The 22,724-nt window shown below is 57.1% G+C and overlaps 1 protein-coding gene across 3 annotated transcripts in view; it reads right to left on the reverse strand.

Annotated features, from left to right (window-relative positions):
* Nucleotides 1-561: 561 nt before the first annotated feature.
* CXXC5 (CXXC finger protein 5) overlaps nucleotides 562-22,724 on the reverse strand; it is a 36,013-nt gene continuing 13,850 nt past the window's right edge. For all 3 annotated transcript variants that reach the window (XM_063413527.1, XM_063413528.1, XM_063413529.1), the window contains exons 2-3: nucleotides 6,315-7,411; nucleotides 562-1,612 (exon numbers count right to left, since the gene is read on the reverse strand). In XM_063413527.1, coding sequence (XP_063269597.1) covers nucleotides 1,568-1,612; nucleotides 6,315-7,100 — 831 coding nt within the window. In that variant the 5' untranslated portion in view covers nucleotides 7,101-7,411 and the 3' untranslated portion in view covers nucleotides 562-1,567. The remainder of the gene's footprint in view (nucleotides 1,613-6,314; nucleotides 7,412-22,724) is intronic.

Genomic DNA, 22,724 nt, shown 5'->3' on the forward strand with positions numbered 1-22,724 from the left:
TGGAGAACCTTCGGGGGACTGGCAGGAGGTTTCCAGCCCACCTGCCTGGCATGATTCCCAGCACAGCACCCAAGCACTGGCAGTAACCCGATGGCCTGTCCATGGCTGAGCCCATCCAACATCCCCTCCACCCCAGACAGCTCCTGCTGATGCAGTACCAACACGAGGCCAGGCTGGAGAGCCATCCCAGAGCCCACTCACCTTTGGGAGCTCATTTTAGACTTGTCCCAACAACACGAGCCTCACCGTGGTTCTCCACGGCACATTAATATTATTTCACCAAAACAAAAGGTGTTGGCACTGCTGGGTAAAACTCCAGGCAGGTCAAGCCGGGAAATATCCCCGGGAGGAGCCGAGGCTGGCTTAGCCCAGCCAATGCCAGGATTACCCGCGGGGATTTAGCAGCCGGGGTGACTCCAGCTCAGCTCATCACACCGTCCCACCACGCTCTGGCATCGTCACTGGAGAGGTCCCCACAGCCAGCAGCACCATGGCACGTGGGCCACCACCGCTGCTGGAGGGCCGGACAGAGGGGTGGGAGAGAAATAACCAAGCTGGAAATCATGACACAAAACATGCATTCATTTTATTCACAAAAACAGCCTGGATTGCTAAAACATTACAAACAGCATTTCAATTTAATGATGGAGAGAGAGCTGGAGAGACGGGGGGGTGAACAGAAGAGAAATATCACTTTGCGTAACTGCTTCAGCACAGGTCCTGCAATATTTGTTTTATTTTGATTTTAACTTCTGTAAGTTTACAAAAATTATTCCTAGGAGTAAACCATTGCAATTAGGAGGATTTTCTGTACGCAGCGTTTCTTGTTCTATGTTAATAAACTAACAACGACTCTTTTTTTTGCCTTTTTTTTACTCTTTTTTTTCCTTTTTTTGAATTCCGCCAGTTGTGTAGCAATTGTTTTCTTCCACCTTTTATACCGACCCTCTTGTGGGTTAAACTTCCAGAGGTGAATGGCGAGGAGAAGGGATACTACATCGCTTTAAACATATTCTCATTTATAAACATGAAGTTGAGGCATTCTAGAAACTATCCACTCTATTGTATGATGGGAAAGAATCAAATAAAAAGTATAAATGAGGGTGCAATTAAACAACTGTGCTAAATTACAGTAGTGCTTATTAGTAACTAGATTTTAAAAGGTTACTGTAAATTTACATTCCCTACACAAGTACTGCATCTTTCACACATAAACAACATCAACACCAAAACACAGAAAGAAACTGATTGTCCATACTCTGTCTATTAAGTCTTGGTACTTTACAGATCCATTGTTTTTTTCTTTTAATTATTTTTTTGTTTTTTATTTGAAAAGCAGTTAAATGTCTGACTAGGACTCGAAGATGTTAAAACGAACGCAAAAAAAAAAAAAAGAAAAAAAAAGGAAAAAAATTATAAAAACAGGAATGAGATTTGCGAGAAAATATTTTTGGTTCTAAAGAGACACAGGTGCATCCATTCATTTCAGCCAAAAATCCCTTGCCTGAGACAACACAAGCAAGCAGTGACATTGCACTTGGATGACAGAGCTTTGGGATTCCCGTTCCTACTGGAACCATCTGAATGCGGCTCCTGTAGGAAGCATCACCTTCTGGAAAGGAAGAGAGACAGGGAGGGGGACAGAAGAAGGAGGGACAAGGCGTTAGGTCGGGTCCGGCACAGGCGTGCAGCACCAGGACTGGGCACCCACCCCTCACCCCCAGCCCAGCACCCTGATCCCGGCCTTGGGGCGGATCCAGCCCAGGCTCAGCACCCTTTGATGCAGCTCTGCATCCCAAGATTCCCAACCCACGATGCCAGCAGGAGGGAGAGCGGGGTCCCCCTGCTGCCAGACCCCTCCCTGGCCGGGCACCAGCACAGCAGCTCGGCCACTGTTCCCACATGCCCATGTCCCCATGTCCCCCTGTCCCCGTGCTGCAGCTGGCACAATGGCACCGCCCCTGGCTGCCCCTCTGGCCAGCAGTGAGCACAGTGGCCGGGCCGTGGGCATGGCCTGGCACAACCCAGCACGGTTCCCTCACTGCCAGTCCCTGCCATGGATGGACAGACAGACACCCAGAGGACAGGAGCCCAGCCACCAGATGGGTTCAAGAGCATTTGGATGGAAACTGGGGCAGGGAGCAGGAGCTGGATGGGCCTGGGGACACCAGGGCAGGAGCTGCTCAGGACATGGGACATGCTCAGCCTCAAGGAACAACCTTGACCCCAACACAGCAACCCCAGGCACCACCAGGTACCTCAGCACCTCACAGGGAAGAGGGATGAGTCCCACCAGGCTCACCCCACAGCCAGCAAAAGGCCCAATAAAGGACAACATCTCTTAGAAGCCACCACCAGGAAAGACGGTGTGGGGCCCTGCCCCAGGTAGCACTGTGGTCCTCTGGAAGGAGAACCAGGGACATTTCCCACCTGGATGAGGTGGAAAGCCTGTGCAATGTTCATGAGAACATGGGTGGAGTAAGCAAGGACTACAATGTCTCTGAATGCCAACAGCCCCCAAGCAAGGCTGAGCTGTGCCAGCCAGACACAGCCACCACAGGATCACCACACAATCACCTGAGAGGACCCTGCAGGTCCCACATCTCCAAACAAGCAAGGGACACCCATGGGAAAGAGGCCACAAGCTGCAGAGACAGGCACGGGCCAGCAGACTGGCTGCCATGGGGCAAACAGGGACACAGTACTGAGTCCGTGTGCAGGGCTGGGACACCTCACGTAGCATCCTTAAAGTCAAACCAGCCACATTTTGGTTCCTAATTCCATGCAGGAGTCAGCCAGATCTCACTGGGTCCTTGTCTTGGATCAAGACACCTACCCAGCCTCAATGAAAAACCAGAGCAGCATCACCCCAGCCCTGCAGGAGGATGTCCCCTTCCACGGGCACAACCCGAACACGGGGCTTGGGCGTTGGGCAGGGGCGTGAAGGGCCAGGATGAGCAAGAGCTGGTGCTGCCCACCAGGCTGCTGGCAGATCCCACCTGCTCCCAGCCTGTGGCAGGGAGCGAATTGAGCTGGGCTGGTCACAAGCTGCAGGCATCACCCCCTCCCCAAGGTGCCTAGCACACATAGTCAGATATTAGGGAAGGCACAAGTGCCTGTGCCCAGGGGTGCACAGGGCTGTGGCACCCCACACTGACCACACTGGATCCCACTCCAGGCAGAACAGGCAGGGCAGAGCAGGGTGGACTCTACAGCAAGGGCCACCTACCCAGACCCATCATGCCAGAGGAGGGGAAAGAGGGGAGAGGGGGCTCCTCATGGGTCTGGAAGGAGATGTCTGATAAATATCTCTGCTCCTGTATTATTAAGGAAGTTGGACAACCAGCTCTAATGTGGATGCTCAGGAGAGATCCCCCTCACCCCACAATCACAGACTCACTGAATGGTTTAGAGGAGACCTTAAACTCATCTCATTCCAGCCCCCTGCCATGGGCAGGGACACCTTCCACTATCCCAGGTTGCTCCAAGCCCTGTCCAACCTGGTCTTGGACACTTCCAGGGATGAGGCAGCCACAGCTTCTCTGGGCAACCTGTGCCAGGGCCTCAGCACCCTCATCATAAACATTTCTACCTTATGTCCAACTTAAATCTATCCTCTTTCAGTTTAAAATGTTCACCCCTTGTCTTCCATGGCCAGACTCTCTGTGAGGCTGACATGAGGGTGACAGTGACCCTCACTGGCTCTATCTGGGGCACCAAACCTCTTCAGCACAGCTTCCCTGGATGGAGAACAGCTCTGATGAGTCAAACCCCAGCCACCCATGGCCTTCATGTGACCTACAGCTCTGCAAGAGCCGTGCAGAGCTCATACCAGCTGCTGGCCAGCAGCCCCCACAGCCTCAGCCAGGATTGCTAGGGCTGGCAGAGCCCAGAGGAGCCTGGTCAGTGCAGGGACGTGCTGCTGCCTGCTCCCAACACCTGACCTGGCTGGTCTCAGAGCCCCAGGCAGCCCCAGCACAGCAGGACACCAGCAGGGACCGGTTCTTCGGGCTCCGTAGATGTGCAGATAAAGCTTAATGGCAGCTAAGGGATTTAGCCCCTTTTTTATGCTGCCATAAAGGTTTAATTCTATTTTTTTTACTGCTTGATTTTAGATCAGCATTTAATCATAGCTGCGGCCCCTGTCTGGGCTCTCTGAGGATGTTCCTCTGGATGTGCAGGGGTGGCAGGACAGAGTCACTGTCCTTCTCCTGGACAATGGCACTGCCTCCAGACAGGGACAATGCTTCACAAAGCCTTGTGAATGATTCAGCCCCATATGAAGGGCCACTGCATGGCCCCTTCTGTCCCACTGTCAAGAACAGCAGTGTGATGGGACCCCACCAGGACCAGCAGTCCATGGAATTCTGCATCCTGGCCTCTCCACACAGGGCTCCAGCACAGTGCTGGGGGTTGCCCTACAGCTGGCCCAATGCATGAGCAATGTTAGATGTTAAATGTTGGATTTAACCACCCAGCTTTGATGCAGGTGACCTGGGACATCAGCCGGGGTCATGGTGTCCCTGTCCCAGCCACAATCTTGTACAGCCCTACCAAGGTCAACACATGGTTCAAGTGGATGGTCTGTCATGAAAAGGGGACGATGGTGCCCTGGAGTGACCCACACCTGCCCAGGTGCCCATCCCAGCAGCACGGTGGCATCTCTCTTGAGCCTCAACACACCTGGTCATGCCCAGGAGGGACGGGCATTCATCTCTGATGGGGCCTAACTCTACCAGATGCAGAACCCTATTTCAGAGTCCTTGATTTCCCAGCCAGCTGTGAGATGGAGAAACCCATCACAGGGCTGACTGTTCCAGGGTTCCTGGTGCTATTTATCACCCCCAGACCCAGAGCTGGGAGAAGGGAGCGACTCCTCTGGCTGCTGCAAGCTTCGAGTCTATTGACCCGCTTTAGGACTCTTTGGAAGAAATGAACTTTTTTTTCCCTTTCTCCCTTTTTCCAGATCACTGACTCAGCAAATTAGAACAAGAATATAATTTAGCAATACAGCGGTTTTTGAAAGACACAGTCCCCCTCTCCTCATCCCCACCGCCCAAATAGATTTTTTTCCCCCTTCAGTATTCATTCAGAGCTGATGCTAATTGAAAAACGTAGAACGTGGCTAAGGGAGCGGCAGGCTTCGGCTGCATGGGGACCACCAGAGGATGGGCAAAGCCCCTGTGCCAGGATGCACGATCCAGTTGTGCCCAGGTGATGTTTTAGCACATCCATGGGGATGTGCTCCCCAGGAGGGAGCACACCAGAATGGCTGACACTGGGGTCAGCTCATGGAAAAATCAACCCTGGCTTCAGCACAACACCTGGTGTGCAGGAAGAGGGAGGCTCTGCCAGAGCAGCGTGTCCCTGGGACACCCCTGCCCTGCTGGCACCCAGCCCCCACCCACACCTCGCCACCAGCAGCTGCCCACGGCCCCTGATGAGTTTCAGGCCCACACAAGTCACCAGACTTTCCCTGTAGTCCCCACATGAATGTCACACCTCCCCAGTGGATTTGGCAAGGTGGCACCCTAACCCAGTGGCTCTCCTCCAAAGCAGGGACATCCACAAGCAGGCCTTGGTGGACAGTGACAGGACGAGGACCCAGCTCACACCAGGGCACCTGGGCATCCCCAGCAGGAGCAGGGATGTTCCTGGCTCTGCTGGGTGCTGAAACAGGAGCACTGCCAGTGGGGACTGCAGCACTGCTACCACAGGAAATCCAGCTGCTGCTTCAGGGGCTCATCCTGACCACCCCAGAGGGTTGCTGGCCTGGGGAGACCCAGCACAGCCACAGCACTGGGGATGCTGCCCAGTGCACACTGCAGCAGTTTGTCCCAAAACCAGGGATTGCTGTGCTCTTGCTCAGAGCAGAGTGAGCTGAGGGACTGGGCTTTGGCTGCACTGTGGCTATGGGTTTCATCATCACCAATTACCCCAAGGTCTGCCCCAAAAAGCCATCCCTCTCCTCTGGGGTTAGATGTTGCTACCCAGCTCAGGGAGCTGCCACGTGCTGTCACCAAAACCCCAGCAGAGCCCTGCTGCTGCCCGTGCTTGCAAAGGGGAGAGCGAAGTCCAGCGTGCCCAGGGAAAGACCTCAGCCCTCCTCCCCACACCAATCAACCCCAGTACATAGCAGGGGGTGGGGACTGGGGGCACTGGGCAGAAGACACATCTCAGGGTGAGAGCTGTTAATGGAAAAGGGAAAAATAAAAAAAAGTAAGAAGTACCAGGTGTTTTATTATCTAGGGCAAGATCCAAACCCAGGAGCGCAGCCCGAGGAGGGGTTAGGGTGCCTGAGAGGGGCCGGTTACCTCCAGTGCTGCAGAAGGCTTCTTTTTGAGTTCTTCACATTTTCGGAATTTGCAAATCTGGTGGCCAGTTTTGCGATTCCTACAACTGCTGCACTGCTCGCAGTTTATCCGTCTTCGGCAGGGCGGGCACATGCCGCATCTTTTCCGTTTCTTTTTCCCCGAATTGATGGCAGATGCCAACTCATTCTGCATGGGATACTCTGCCAAGCCAGCCATATGGAGCGCGCTCTCTGCCAGAAACACGCCGGCAGGGGTCATAATGAAAAGGCCTGGGTTGATGGGAAAAGCCCCCAGGTAAGGAAAATCAGAGGGGCCGTTCATTGTCTCTGCAGCTGAGACTGCCTCCATGTCAGAGATACCAGTCCCATGCTCGCTTGCTAGGGGAAGATGCTCCTGTACCACTCTTTTGAGCATTTCTGTCGACTGAGCAAACTGTTGGAGGGCGGTCTGTCCTTCTGAGGAGAGCTCCGACATCCGGTCTAATTTGCTCAGCATACTAGAGATGTTTTTGTGCTTTGAGGTAGAATGACTTTTATCCACAGTCGCATCGTTGCCATTAGCTAAGAGGTTGCCTTTCTCTGAATGTTCGCTTACTGAGCTGCTGCTACCAAAGGTGGAATAGTGGGAGAGTGGACGGGACTTCTTAAGACTTTTGTTCAAAGGTTCACTTATTATTCCACTTTTGTTCCTCCTCTCGGAGTTGACAGGGGGTTGAGAGTCATCTTGGTTATTTTTTTCCGTCTCTGTCTTGTTCCCAGTGTCTTGATGGGAGCCCGAATTCGACATGGTGGCCGGAGCACAACAACCAAAACCAACCCCAAAATTTGAAAAAAAAAAAAAAAAAAAGAAAAAAAAAGCCGAAAACCAAAAAAAAAAAAAAAAAAAAAAATCCCACAAAAAAAACCCCAAAAACCCACCCCGATGCCAAGGTAAAAGAATCCCAAAGCCCTTCTGGTAGCACGGGGCCGCCAGCCACCGGGGACGCTCAGATGGGCCCGCACATCAACGGGGCGTCTCCTCCCGCGCCGGCTGCGGAGGCCTCAGGGTGCTCTCAGTGCACAGACATACTCTGCGGCTCTGGGACACACCACGCGGCTCTGGAAGGAGAAAAGAAAAGAGAGTTAGCGCTGGCAAGAGCCAACAGGCTTTTCAAAGCGGCTCTTCCTCCCCCTGCCATGAAAATCTCAGCGCCGCGAACAAAGGAACTCCAGGGAACGGACCTCGGTGGAGATCCGTTCCGCTGCTCTCTAAAAGGGTCGCCATCCAGACAGAAGCGGGGGGTCACAGGGGAAGTCCTGGCCTGGTAGCAATGGCACTCCGATGCTTAAAGACTCTCTGTGCCCGGCTCTCCTCCCCCAGGGACAGCAGCCCCAGGGGAGTCACGGGGCTCCCCTCCCGCCCCGCTCCAGCGGCGTGCGGCCCCACGCCGGATGGCACCGCAGGCTCCAGCGGGATGCTCCCAGGCCAGCAGCTGGAGCTCATGCAAGGGCTGCTTGGTTCCCACCCTGCAGCCACCCCTGTCCCCCGAGCCAAGTGCCACGGAGGCAACACCCCAGCTCCCACAGTCCCAGGGATGCTGCTCACCCAGATCAGACTAGGCTGCATCCCTTCTCCTTCTCCTCTTTCCCCTCCCGGACCATTGTCCCTGAGGCAGGACTGGGCAGGGGAAGGAGAGCAGCAGTGTCCACCTTCAGGTGGCACAGGGATCCACAGCATCCTCCTCAGAACCCCACCAACAGCTGCCATGGTCACCCCAAATCCCATAGGGAGCTGCACCATCCAATTCTGAGTCACTTCCAGCATCCACTTCCAAATCCCATGGACAGCCATGGTATCCTCCTCCTAACCCCATCCAGGGCTGCAGTGTCCACCTCCAAACCAAACAGGGAGCTGCAACATCCACTTCCAAGCCTCATCAGGAGCTGCAGTGCCCACCTTCAACCCCATAGGGAACTACAGCATCCACCTCCAAGCCCCAGAGCTGACCTCCTGCCATGCCCCAGCACGCCCAGCACACATGCCTGGCTGCTCCACAGAGCCATGGGCTCAGCAGTGACAGCAAGAGCCTTCCTGGAGCGGATGCTATGCTGCTGTCCCCGGGGCGACTCCGGGGCAGCTGGGCCCAGTGTGGCTGCAAACACTTGTTGTTGTGAAATTCCTCCTCCTCCTCCCTCCCGAGCACGCACGCACACAGGCACCGCCAAGTAATCAGGCTTTAGAGGAGAAAAGCTGCAGGGCTTAGTGGAGCAGGAACCCATGTCCCCACCCTGGTGGCAGCTGGGGGAGGGTGGCACTGGGAGGAGGCCCCTCGCCCACCCCATCCCTCCACCCTGGCTATCCCGGCACCCTCCTCTCCGGAGCCCAGACAGGGATGTGGCCATGTGCTGAGAGCCCTGCTGAGACCCTCACTCCTGTGTAGGGGTGATGCAGCAGAGCGAGGGGCACCCCTGCACCCCCACACCCCACTCCTGATCATACATCACCCTTTGGATCCCTTCTCCAGTGCAAGCCCAGGAAACCCACAATAGCCCAGGAGGGCCCTTTCCCACAGACAGAGCTTGGGCATCGTTGTTAAAACGCTGATGAGGGCAAGCTCCTTGTGCCAACCGCGGTGGTACCGGCTGCGGAAGCAGCCCCGGTGTCTCACTCCGGTGCCAGAGCCGGCTCGCCCACGGAGAAACCCCCCCGCCCTGGCGCTGAAAACCGCTTGCTTCAGCTGCTGCGGGATTTAAGATGCAGCGCGGATCGATGCAGGGCTTGGGCTCCAGCCGGGAGCTCGCCAGGCCACATGGAGAGGGAGGACTGCGGCGGCAGGACGGGCTGCCTGCCCCAGCTCCACGCCAGGCTGGGGATGCTGGGCAGCCGTGAGGTGGGGTGCACCCCAGAGGGATGACGGGGTGCTGGGCGGATGGGCGAGCTGCTGCCGTGCAGCTGAATCACCCGTCCCCTCTGCCGGGGAGGCGGGGACCTGTCCCTGGAGACCTTAGGACGGGTCACACCTCAGTGCCGACAGCAACGGGCGCTGGGGCCGGAGCGGGGAGCGCGGCAGGAAAAGCACCGGACGGGAGGATGTGAGATAAAGCGCCCGGTGCTGTTATCTCAGCCCGCCCGCGGCCGCCTTTCCTGCGGCCCTGCGCCTCTTCCGCCCGCCCCGCGCCGAGCAGGGAGCCAAGCGCCCGGCCACAGCGGGGTTTGCCACCCTGCCCGCTCGCCCGGGGGCATCAGAGCCACCGCCCCCGGGCTGCCGAGGAAGGACGCGCCACGACTGCTGGAGATGCTCTGCATCGCCCTGGCAAAGAGCTGAGTCCTGCCCACATGGGTATTGCCACGGCCCCACAGCGGGCTCCAGAGAGAGGAGGACATCAGCTGAAGCCACGCCGTGGTCACCATTTCCACCAGTTCCAATCTTCTGCAGCCAGACATACCATCCAGCGCCCCTGGCTGGCCCCACCGTGCCACACGGATCGGGTGCCAGCAGCTCTGAGCCCCCGCTTGCAGCCCCCTGCCAGCGATGGCCGCACAGCCTGGCATAGCCTGGCACAGCCTGGCACAGCCTGGCACAGCCCGGCACAGCCCCCCGAGCACCCGCGGCTGCGGGGCAGGGCCACCCCAGCCCACCCGTGGGCTCCCCGCACCCTCAGAGACACCGGGCACGGCGCCGTGGCCGCACTCAGCCCCAGCGGCGCAAGGCAGTGCCCGCTGTTGGCACGGGGCGCGGCGCCGAGCCGTGCCGAGCCGTGCCAGCGGCGCCACCGCACAATCCCGCCTTTGTCCCGGCCGCCGCTTTTCCTCCGCCAGCTCCCACCATCTGCAACCACCCGGCGCTGCCCTCCAGCCCCGGGGCCACCGCGCCAGCAGGCGCCGGACACCGCGGCAGTGCCAGCTGGGACGGGGCTGTCCCCGCACTGTCCTCGCCGGGCACCCACACCGGGGTGCTGGGGGTACGTGGCCAGTTCAAATAAAAGGGGGGGTCCCCCGCCCCGACACCGCGGGACCACCCGGCACAGCAGATCTGGCTGCTCCTCGCCAGCCGCTGCCCGGCCCCGTCGTTAATTGCAGCGGGGGGAGGAATTAATGATCTTAATCCCTTCTTTATGATTGACCCGAGTAAAGACGGTGAGGGCCCCCCCGTCCCGTTCCTGCCCCTTTTCCGGCCCCCATCCCTTGGGGAAGGCGCCGGGCGGCGTCATCTGGGTCCCTGTCAGAAGGTGCTTAGTCCCGGCCGCCGCATTAAGGGGCACGTGATGGGCTCCCTGGCCCGGGTCTTTGCACGGGGCAGCTTAACAGCCTGGAGGGACGCCAGGGTTCAAGGGGACACCACCAAGGTCGGGAGGCCCCAGCCCACACCCAGAGGTTCCCAACCCTTTGCAGGACTCTGTTCCTCCCCTACAACCAACCCCCTGCCAGGTCCAAGGTCCAAAGGCCATGGGGTCCCAGGGTGAGGGACAGCACCCCTGGAATATGTTGCCCTGAGAAGATGTGGCTGCCCCATCTCTGGAAATGTTATAGGCCAGATTGGAGGGGTACCCAGTTACTTCAGGGTTTGGAGTAGCCTAGTGGAACATGTCCCTGCCCATGGCAGGGGGTGGAATGAGATGATATTTAAGGGCATTTCAAACCCAAACCATCCTGATTCTGTGATTTCCATGGGTCACCCCAAAGACCTGCCTCCCACCAGCCTGGAATGCTCAGATTAGGCAAGGCAGCTGTGCTCTCCCATGGCCCTGGAGGGGAAAAAATGGGATACTCCTCTACCCAGGTCTTACCCCAGCTCTCAGCACCACACCACCCCTCACCTCCTTCACTCTGCCCCGGGGCTCCCTGCACCCCAGCACACAGGGGACTGCTCTGCAATAGTCCTGACAATGCCAAAATAAATAAAGGTTGCAAAAGGATCATCTCTGGTGGTCCGGAAAAACCCCTGCCAGTCGATGGACTGAGAGTCCCCCCAGTTGCAGGCACCATTCACTGTCAGAGGGGAGCAGGAGAGGAGCTTCGCTTCTCCTAAAAAAATGACAAGCTGCAAATTCCAGCTGGCTCCCCTGTGTTTTCGCTGCATGGCTGGAAAGCCATCAGCTCCCGCCGACCTAAAAAGTCTCGTCTTCAAGAAAGAACTTCTGCTTTCCTTTAATTTTAAATAAATCACCCTCCTCCCAGAACCGCCGCCGGTTGGTCAGCCGTGCACAGACGCGGCGTAAAGGGAGAAGAAAGCAGCGAAGCTGAAGCCGAGCTGCTCCCGGTCTCCGGAAACAAAAGGAGAAAATCAAAATTCGCCTTTTTTCTAATCCCTGGGCGCTGGGTGGGCACTGGGGGCGGTGGCTTTGTCCGCCCGCAGCAGACGGAGGACGAGGACGGAAGGGACCCCGGCGTCTTTTCAGCCCGGAGAAAGGCTGCAATTGTCCCCTCCGCCGCGGTTTTGTCCCCACTTCCTCCCCCTCACCGCGTGGCCGCCCGCCCAGCAGGGCCCCCACCTCCTCCCCACCACCATCACTCCCTGCTGATGGATGGACAGACAGATGGACGGACAGACTCTGCCGTGCCATGGACCGACCAAAGCAGGCGCCCACCACCAGTGTGTGCCCCTCTCGAGGGCATCCCAGGAAAGGTGTAGGTCAAGGGAGGCTGCAGCCAGAGGCACCTTCCCCTTGCAGCTCCAAAGAGGGGTGGGAGGTGGTCCCTGTGCTCCTCAGCTGCCCTGGCCAGCAGTGGACAGGACCTTGAGATGGCCAGGAGCATGGGACCATAGGTGGTGGAAGTGATGCACGGGGAGACAAGATACCCTGGAGGCATCCTGGTGTCTGGAACACATCCTGGGAATGAGACACCCAGTGGGTAGGACAGCACCACGGCCCTGGAGCACTGTCACAAGCCAGAAGGTCCTGCAGCAACCCAGGTCAAAGGCTCAGGAGAACAAGCCCCACCAGAACAAGGTTCACAGCAGCTCTGACCCCAGCACCGCAGCAGCTGATTCAGCTACCAGGGGCCCATTTCTGCAGCACAGTCCAACCTGCTGTTCCCTCCACCAGGTGACACAGGTCAGCTGAAGCAGGCGGTGATGTCTTACCCCAGCCTCACCAGCCAGATGTCCAGCAGCAGGTGAACCAAGAGAGAAATGAATCCATGATCTCCCACGGCTGATTATCCCTACAGGACACCCATCCACAGTGCCTGATAACCAGGTGCCTGAGGCAAAGACAAGCCTGTTGTGTGCAAGCCATCACCTCTGTCAACCCAACAGCCCCCAAGCACTGCTCCCCACATTGATCCTCCCAAAAACTGGTCCAGCCAGAAGATCCAGTACTGGACATACCACGGAAGTTACCATCACCCACCACCATTTCTCCAGACATCAAGAAAGGACACCCTGGCCTGGGGGAGGTTTGGGCAGTGCTGTGAATGCTCAGGCTCACCCTGGGTAGGGTAAAGAGCCAGAGGTATGATGGGTCGAGGTATGACAGGTTGCCAGATGGGCAACTCACACGGACACAGTTCATCTCTTGTGCTCCAGAACATCCTTCGAAGGGCCAGTCGTGGCAGCCACTCTGCTTGTCTCTGCTGCCGAGGTGGCACTGAGGGATGTTAAGAAGCCAACTCCTGAATTAAAAAGGCTATGGAAGATTAAATCCAGCATCTGGAGTTTGACCTGGAAGCAGATGGCAAATCATCATGGTGCACAGAGTGGCTTTCACCCGTCGCCTTCTCGCAGGCAGCCCTTGGCCCTGGTGATGCCCTCCAGGAGCAGCTCCGGACACATACACAGGGTGGGTCAGGATGTGTCCTGCCAGGCACATCCTCAGGGACAGCGTGGTGAGGCCCTGCCACATTCTGCTGAGCAGGCAGAAGGTGATGCCCCCTCCCCAGGTGGGCTCCCTCCACCAGGGATCCAGCAAGGGCACATTTTTTCCCACTGATGCTGGGTTTTTCCACACAGCCTCATGGCTGCTGCAGGCTTCCCAATCTGCCACACCCAGATGCCTGACTCAGGCGACACCCCAGAGCCTATCACCAGTGTGCCCTGGACTTCCACGGAGCTTATCATCGTGGAGAGGACAAGGAAGTGCCCAGGGATGCCACTGCCTCCGTGCACATCCCTGAACCTCACCCTGTGGCCCCGGCACAGCTGGAGCCACCACGGCAGGGACCGACCTGCGCCCGGGGCTGCCCCAGCCGGGAAATGTGGCTGCGTCCTGCCTCCGCGGGGTGGTGGTTACGGATTAAGGAGTCTTAAATGTCAGACGACCAGGCGCTCCCTAGAAATCCACTTATCTCCGCTGCCACTCGGAGCGGCCAGAGCCGGGCGGTTATGGAGATAACGCGATTTGAAGCGTCCACCCGAGCATTGCAGGGCTGCGGGTGCCCTGCGGACAACGCCAGGCACCTCCTCCCCTCCTCCACTCGCCCAGCTGCTGCCCAGAGAGCCGGGTGACGGCCACACTGCTCAGCCCGGGGGCTGCACCCACCTGCGTGGTGCCCCCCTTCCCCAATTCCGGGGGATGAGGGAGGCTTGGCAGCCTCGGTGCTCATCCATCCCCCCCTGTGCCAAAGCTGCACCAATTCGCTGCCCAAATCCTAAAACGACTGTAACTAAAACCTACCAGATTGAGCCTGGGGAAGAGCCCCCCCCGCCTCTCCCCCCTCTCCAAATGGGATTGAACAGATCTGCTCTCGCACGAGCCCAGCTCGCAGCCAAGCAGCATCTGACATTCACGCGCCGTGGCACGGCTCTGCCGCTCGCCCACTCCCCCCGGCTTGGCATCGCCCCGGAGATGCGCCATCAATCCCAGCCCAGCAGAACCCCCCTGTCCTCTGCAGATCCCCTCCAGACCTTCCTCTTTGGCCCAGCTAGTTCCCCATGTTCCGTCCACCAAGGTGATTCAGGGCTGTGAGGTTCAGGGGAGCAGGCAGAATGACCCCAGGGCATCGGGGACAGGTGGGCAGGGGCAGGCACAGCCCAGTGGCAGATGCCAGAAACAACGGGCATCCCAGCAGGACCCCCAAGGAGCTGGGGGGCTGAAGGTGGCTTTGCCCTGGGGAAACCCACACATGGCCTGCCCAGGCCAAGCTAAGATGTGTGAATGGCTCTGTTAACAGATGGGCGATTACAGCGTCAATTACTTGGGGTCTGACCGACAACCAGGTCACGGAGAGACCCATCAGCATGGGCAGAGTGAAGGGAAGTTGATTAAAAACAAGGGGAAAAGTTGTAGGAGCAGACGCATGGGAATACTGGACGGCAAAGAGCCCCAAAGCCATCAGGGCCACTTTCAGTGATGTTCCAATCTATCTATATGTGCCACCTCCAAGTGCCACCTCCAGTGGTGCCCAAATCTGTTTGTGCCACCTCCAAGTGTCACCTCCAATTGTGCCTAAATCCTTCAGTGCCACCACAAGAGCCACCTCCAGCAGTGCCCAAATCCATGACTGCCACAAGAGCCACCTCCAGCAGTGCCCAAATCTATCAGTGCCATCTTCAAGAACAGCTCCAGCCTGGAGAGGTCCCCTTGTGCCCCCAGGTCTCTCAAAACCTCATCCCTCCACATCCCACCAGGCAGCTCCACGGTGGCAGAGCACAAACCAAGGCTGCTCCAGATGCCAGGACAGCTGGCACTGGGATGGGCCAGTGCACCCACGCCAGCACCTGTGTCACTGTCACCACCTGAGAACGTCGGGGCCAAACTCAGTGCATTTGAGTTCGGCCATTAATGGGTGGTGGGGACCTTATGGTGCTCAGTGATGAGATCCCAAGTGGGATCCCACGATCCCTGCTCCTGAAGGCAACTGCTTTGGAAGAACCACTTTTCCCAGCAGGAAGGCGACGGCCACGTCGGCAAGCGGGTCCACAGACGGCAGCTATTGACAGATGTCTAAGAGGACGGCGAATAATCCCGTCTTCCTCTGGGAGGATTCGGGTCGCCCTCGCCCTCACCAGGGGTTTATCCATTGTCTGGATCTGCTGGCGGTTGTTATTTTTGGTCAGCACCACGTTTTGCTTGGCCTCGCTGGCAGGAGGGAAATAGGAGGAAGAAGAAAACGGGGAGGAAGGCTGCTTGGCCAGGGCTTGGTGGGGGAAGACCAGCTCAGCCTTGGGAGGGGGCAGTGAGGCACCCCAGAGCCCTCAGGGAGTCCAAGTTGGTCTCTTCCCAGCCCCACAGCCTTGATGAGCACAGCCAAAAGTCACCACAGTGACAGGGCTGGCATCATCCCATCCCCACTGGTGCCCAGGGGAGTTGATTCCAGTAAGCCCAGTGGGCCAGAGAGGTTTGAGAGGTTTTGGGGTACAGGTTTTGGGAGGCAGGCAGCAGTCTGTGTTCTCTCTGTCACCAAAACCAAGTGCAGGGGAGTTCTCAGAGACACGGGCAAACCCTTCCTGCAAACCCACATGTGTCTCAGGTCCATGCAGACAGGCCAAAAAAGAGCTGGAAGCTATTTTTTAATTTTAATAGCTTCAGGAAGACAGATCCCCAACCTGCCCTGACCCCCTGGGCTGTGGCCTCCCATCCCTCACACCTCACTCTCAGCACTGCAGCATCCCAACAGCAACATCCCTGCTGGTAGGCCCTGTCCTCCCCGGTAGCTTGGAGTGCACCAGCATTGCAGGGTGCAGCTCAGCCAGCCCCTGAGATCTGCACCTGAGAGGCACTAGTGAGACACTGGAACAGTCACCCAGAGAAGGAAGAGTCCAAGGCCAGGTTGGATGGGGTTTGGAGAAACTCAGGATAGTGGAAGGTGTCCCTGCCCACAGCAGGGGGTTGGAATGAGATGACCTTTTAAGGTCCCTTCCAACCCAAACTATCCCATGATTCTTTGATTCTATCCTGCTGAGACAGGTACAAGGGGAGGCACAGCTGGGCTAAGAGCATCCAAGAGGATGTTCCTAGGGAGAAGACACAAAAATGCCTCAAGACTTTGCTTCTCCCCATCTCCCCAGCAGTGATGCAGAGTATCCCCTCAAGGCAGGGCTTGCCATCCTTCTCCACATCTTTCCACCACCTCCCAGTTTGCCTGCAGAGCAGGAAGACAGGATGGAGATGCCTCCCCGCTCCGTGGGATCTCGCTCCTACAAGAGATGGAAGGCATGAGCACAAAACTGCCTCTCCCGAGCTTTCCCCACGCTCAGCACCACTTGTCATTCAAGCAAACCCCGTGGCCTTTAAGCTGCCAAGGTACCAGAGCTGCTCTGGAATCGGAGTTCGCTCGGCTCCTGCCCTGGAGCAAGGAATCTGAAACGCTGCCACTGGAAACGAAACAGAGCATCCGTCATTTTACTTGCCAGAAATATATCCAGCCCCCAAAAAAAGAAATACTGCCTGCAAAAGAGCCAGCAACAAAGCCCTCGATTCCACCGGTGAAGCAGAGCCTGGCATCGGGCATTTCCACTGGAATTCTGATTCTATGCCCAGTTCAAAATCACCCAAAATAAAACGAGCAGCAGGACCAGGTTATGGCCAGAGGGGCCAGAAGAAGGGCGCCAGGTCATAATCATAAGCTCTCGCCTAGGATGCTACAAAGTAAATCCATGAGTTTGAAAGGAAAAGAGGCAGGTGGCAGAGGCAGGGATGGAGGGGATGAAAGGTTCAAAGGAGCACAGGCACCCCCGCCTGGGGGATGTCCAGGGGAACCCACCCTGCCCACGGCATCCCCCCCGCAATCCCCCCAGGCAGGCAGGCCCTCACCCCCAGCCATTCCCGTTGCATCCCCAGGAAAAGCAGCAGCTCGTTCCCAGCCAGCCCAGCCCCCAGCCCAGGCACGCCAACCCAAATATCTGCGAGAGGCGCTCCCCTCCCTGGGAACGGCGACTCGCCGCAGAGTTCACATGCCCCAGCAATGCCTGATTAAACTCCCAAACTCCAAGGGAATACCCCTGAGGCTGTCTGAAGATAAGCTAGGAGCTAGGCTGCTCTCAGGAAATGCAGGAACTGGGAAAGAGCAATCCCTTTTTTTTTCCTTTTAGATCCAGCATAACACAGAGCAAGCCCTGGTGTTCTCTAGCTCAGACACAAGCTGAGCTCGCTGCTGTGCACCCCGAGAGCTTCCTGCTCCCCCAGACATCACAGGTGACTGACCCTGCTGCAAGCCAGATCCTGCTGGAGGCATTGGGGATGGAACCAGAGAGCCCAGCACAACTCCAGGCTGGAGGGTGCTGAGCAAAAGGGCAGTGCTGCAGCCCTGGCAGAGGGGAGGGTGCTGCCCAGGACATTGGGTGCCAGAGGATGGTGATGTTGCTGCCAACACCTCCAGGACTGGGATGCTTGGCAGGTGCTCCACCATTTTGGTTCACCCTCGGGAACTCCTCAGGCACTGGTTTCACTGGTCCTCAGGTCTCCTGCACCCCTCTTTTTCCCTTCCTTGAGCTTTTCCATGTTGGATGGTCACAGCACTAGACCCAGATCCCCCAAGCCAACCACACACTCAAGGGCAATGGCAATCAAGGGAACCTTGTTAATGCAGCACCCAAACAAACGGGCACATCAGAGGAACCTGGGATCAAGAAGATGATGCTCCTCCCTTCTGCACCTGCTGGATCCCAGGGAGCACCTCATCCTCCTGGAGAGCAGAGCCGCAGGCAGGGATTGCACCACGTCCTGGGGACCAGGGAGCCCCAAGGGTGCCCCGTCCTGGCTGAGGGTGGGGACACTGCAACACTGGCATCAATGGTGACCAAATGTCCCAGACACAAGGTCTGCCCTCAGCCAGGACCAGGCTGGGGATACCTGCACCCAGCACACAGCGTGCTCCTGGTCAGCAAACACACCTGGGGCCAGAGGAGACATACGGACTGACCCAAGCTCCCCTTCAGAGATTCCGCTTGGATCTCTTCCTTGTTCTTAACGCTTCTTCAAGAATCGGCCTGAAATGAAAGGCATCTTCCTTCCCCGTACATGGCACTAAAGGATAGAAAAACAGCACTTCTGGGCAACCTGCTGGCAAGAGTTTAGGAAAACTGTTCCTGGAAAACTGTTCCCAGAAAACTGTCAGGCCCGTGATGGGGTGGCAGGGCAGGGAGGTGTTGTACCAAGGCCCAGCTTCTGTGTTTGATCAAATACCAGTCTGACTGCAGAAAACACTGGGACTGCTGTGGAACACTCAGATTGTCCATGGGGTCCTGCACAGCCATGAGACCCCACTGTGGCCTTCCTGTGCATGAAGGGGGAATGGAAGATCGGTGGATAAAGACTTCTCACCATGGCCTGTTGCAACAGGAAAAGGCACAAGGATTTTGAACTGACAGAGGGCAGGGGTAGATAAGTTGTTAGCAGGAAATTCCCTGTGAGGGTGGCAAAGGTTGCCCAGAGCAGCTGTGATTGCCCCATCCCTGGAAGTGCCCAAGGCCAGGCTGGACAGGGCTTGGAGCAACCTGGGATAGTGAAAGCTGTCCCTGCTCATGGCAGGGGGTGGAACAAGAGAGTCTCTTCCCACCCAAAGCATTTTCTGATTCTATGGCAATTTTTAGAAAGCACAAGTGATGTAGGGGAAGCTGGCAGATCCTAAAGAGCCAACGCCAGGACATTTGGAAAGCAGAGCTGGAGTCCTGGGCAGAAGGAAGGGGTCACCATCACCACCACCAGCCACACCACAAGCCAGGATGGGAGGACCCTCAGCTGGAAGAGCTGCAGGACTCACAGTAAGAAACAGAAAGGTTCACTCTATGACCTCGAGGAAAGCAGCCATGGAAAAACCCACCTACAAGCTGTCACAACACAGAGGAACACAGGGAAGGGCCACAAGACCGAGCCTGGGATAAGCTGAAGCATGAAAGGAACACTACTTGGTGGGAGCTGGAAAGGGCTTATTGCACTGGAGAATGCTTTGAGGGGACTGACTGCAGGGTGTCAGCCTCTGCCTGGGCTCACTGCTCCGTGCTGGCCCCAAGCTCTGAGAGGCTACACCAAAACTGGAGCTAGATGTCAATGCTTCTGCCTTCCCTCACTGCCCAGGTGGCAGGCTGGAATGACAAGGAGCAAGTTGGATGTAGTTGGTGTCTGCCACGTGGTGGTCCAGCCCTTCTCCAGCAAGCCCAGGGTGGGCTCAGGACTCCCAACCTGCTCCCAGGACCAGCCTGCCAGATTGCCAGATTGGTGACCCCCCTGCAAGAGAATCATCTTTCCTCACTAGGGACGGGCTTGGTCCCTTCTAAACCCAACACCCATATCCCCATCTGTGGATGGGTCTTCCCACAACACGGGTAAGTTCCCAGCATCAGAGGGAAGCTCCAGAGCTTCCCTCAAGGGCTCCCAACTAAACAGGTCCCACTGCCCTCTCCCAGCTTCCATGATGAACATCCTCCTTGACTTGCTGCCTCCCCAGCCTCCTCCATCCCATGCCAGAGGGTCCTGCACCTTGCCCTCAGTGGCATGATCCACAGAGGATGAGTCCAAGCAAGGCTGGGGGATGAGGTGGGCAGGGAGTGCCCACAGAACCCAACAAGCTGGAGCACCAGCAGATACGGACTTGATATTGGTGGATTCAACAAAAAGAAACCTATCCTTGTGTCTGTAATGAGCCACTGGAATTTTAGGGACTGTCCACAACATCTCCCTCAGTATTCTGACGAAGCTGTTTAGATCCCACAAAGACCTGTCTGATGGGGGAGAAGGGGGTTTCCTACTGTCATAGTTCCTGACACTTTTGGCACATCTAGGTTAAGATAGAAAAATTCCCACACAATTCCTGACCAGATTTCCCTTGACCAGTGTGGCTTCCTCATCCCAGATGGACCTACCTGCCCTCCCTGTACTTTTCTCCTGCACACCGTGATGCTGAACGACAGCACCTGGAGGGTGCTGAGGATTTTTCCTCCTCTGAGGATTTTTCAGACAAAAAAATGTACTTTTTCACCCTGATGATGCATTTTAACAATGCAACAAAACCAAATCCTGGTGCCAGGGCTGCAGCCCTCCCTATCCTGGGGGAAGCAGCCAGCACCCACGCCGGGGATTCAGGATGGGTCTCTCCAGAGGATGGCCATGGGCGTCCTCGCTTCAGCTCAAGGGGTTTAAGCTGAAGCAGTGCAAGTCCCTGCTGCAGCCCCCCGAGGTGTAAGGCTCCCTGAGCTCTTAATGGGCTTACGGAGCCACTGGGCCCAGAGCAGCGCCTGGGGGGATGCACAGGCAGCCCGGGGGGATGTACAGGCATCCCCAGCTGGCAGCCCCATCCTGGCCAGCACCAAGCTCTGCCTGCTCTCTCCCCATCCCAAATCCCAAATCCCACACGCCTCCTCCTGCTCTCCTTAAGGACGCTCTGCTCTCTCCCCATCCCAAATCCCAAATCCCACACGCCTCCTCCTGCTCTCCTTAGGGACGTGTGCGTCCCCCAGCCCCACAGCAGATCCACTCCCCCCAGGCCATGCCACCTCCCTGCCTGCAGCTGCCACCTGTGCCCCACACTTGCACCCCACTCTGGTTCCCGCTCCACTCCTCACCCCATCACGACTGTGCACCCCCACATCTCGCCCTACACCTGCACCCCACATCTCACCTCTCAGCCAGGGCCATGCTGAGCAGCAGGACCCAGGGGTGCCTGTCACTGGGGCAGGACCAGCTGCAGATCCCCCCCACTCTGGGGGGTTCAGGCCCCCCTCAAATTCAGGCTGAGGGTGAGAGGAGCATGTGCTATGCAGCCTGGTAAGGCTAGAGGGGCCCGCATATCATCCCACGCCATCCCCGGGAAATCCTGTTTTTCCAGGCTTGGATCAAGCACTGTGGACTGGGAACAATGGCTGGCAGGAGCAGGGCCATCCAGGGAAAATCCTGCTGGAAAGCAGTAAAACCCCATTCAGTAAAACCCCATTCAGTGAAACCCCATTCTCAAGCAGCACAAGTTTTGGGGAGGCAGCCCCTGGCTGGATGCACTCTGGCAGGGAAGGCTCTGCCCTCCTCTCTGTCCTATTTTGGGGGTTTGGACTTTGTGCCTTTGGGTTTTTCCAGAGGGAAAATATTCTTAAAAAGCAAAAAAACAACCCCAAAACCTAAGAACGTTACTGAGCTCCTGTGAATTCCCTATCAGCTGCTGTACACGCACATGGCACAGAAAAATCCTTAGCAAATTCCTGCTGAAAAATAATAAAAAAACCAGGAAAACCCACCAAAGGCTGAGCTTGCCGGACACAGCACGCCAGGAGGGGCTGACAGAGCTGTTACGGTCTATTGGGCCAATAATCCACAAACTAAGACAGATTTATTGTACATGGCAGATCCTAACAGCTCCAAAGAAACCATCACTGTCTCCTGGCGCTTAAAATTCACTTTCTTGGGGGGAAAGAAAAAGGGCCAAAATATGGCTTTACGAGATAAGATGCGTGGTTGGACCATTCTGTGACAGGCAGAAGCCTGTGCAAACACATACACGGCTCAGTTTTTTTCCTTGATATATAAATATATAAAATATCTCCTCTTCCTAGGCAAGCACGACTGCATTACCCGTCGGAGCGCTGTCCTTACCACCGGATTACCCGGCTTGGTATCACCTCCCTTAGCAAGATGGATTTGCAGGGATGTTGTTTCTGCCTCGATATTACCAATCAAAAACTGGGGGAGATGAAAAATCAAGTTAATTAAAGCTAAATTGAGCCCCTGCATCCATCTGGCTTGCCGGGGTGGGTGAGTTTGTGTCCCCTCTCCTTTGAAGGTGTGAGGATCTGAGAAGGGAGATGCTGGAGAGGAGAGCAGGCTCTTCCCACTGGCGTGACAGTGATGGCAAGCCTGGGATGGGGGCATAGTTTGATGTTGATGATGATAATAAAAATAATAATATTAAAAAGGTCAGAGCTGGTGCTTTCCCTGTTTCTGGCAGACAGCACCCAGCCAGTGCAGAGCAGCAGGCCTAGAGCGGGATCAGCCCGATCCCATCGGTAATTGCAGCGTCTGTTCGAATCCCCACGACGCTGGCAATCGCTGGGCCCGGCTCAGAGCTTGCCGGCGGCTGATCGTATCGGGCGGGGATCAAAGAGGCTCAGCTGAGGCTTTAACGCGCGCCTCGTCCCAGCGGCGCTGCCGCCCGGGGGGCCGCGCACCCGGGATGCTCCTGCGGAGCTCGGGGGGTGCGGGGGAGCCAGCATCCCTCAGGGGGCCGTGCCCGGGGGATGCCAGCCCGGAGCTCCCCGGCACAGTGGGTCAGCTGCGCCGAGTGTCTGCCCTGACAGCCCCCACCAACCCTCGGCTGCACCCCAAAACCACCAGGGTTAGGGGGGATGAGCGTGGGAAGCTGGAGCAGGCAACCGGGAGAGAAGCTCTTGGAGACTCGGAGCGGTGCCCACTGCAGGGATGGGTGCAGGGGGGGTTCCCCTGCTGCACCCCCCGGCTGCACCCCGAAACCATGCCGGGGGTGCCAGCAGTGGGAAGCTGGAGCAGACACGGGCAGCAGCTCTCAGCTGCCCCCGGAGCCGCGGAGCGATGCCCGCGGGCAGGGACGGGT

This window comes from Prinia subflava, chromosome 16 (genome assembly GCF_021018805.1).
Source record: "Prinia subflava isolate CZ2003 ecotype Zambia chromosome 16, Cam_Psub_1.2, whole genome shotgun sequence".
Classification (NCBI taxonomy): Eukaryota; Metazoa; Chordata; class Aves; order Passeriformes; family Cisticolidae; genus Prinia; species Prinia subflava.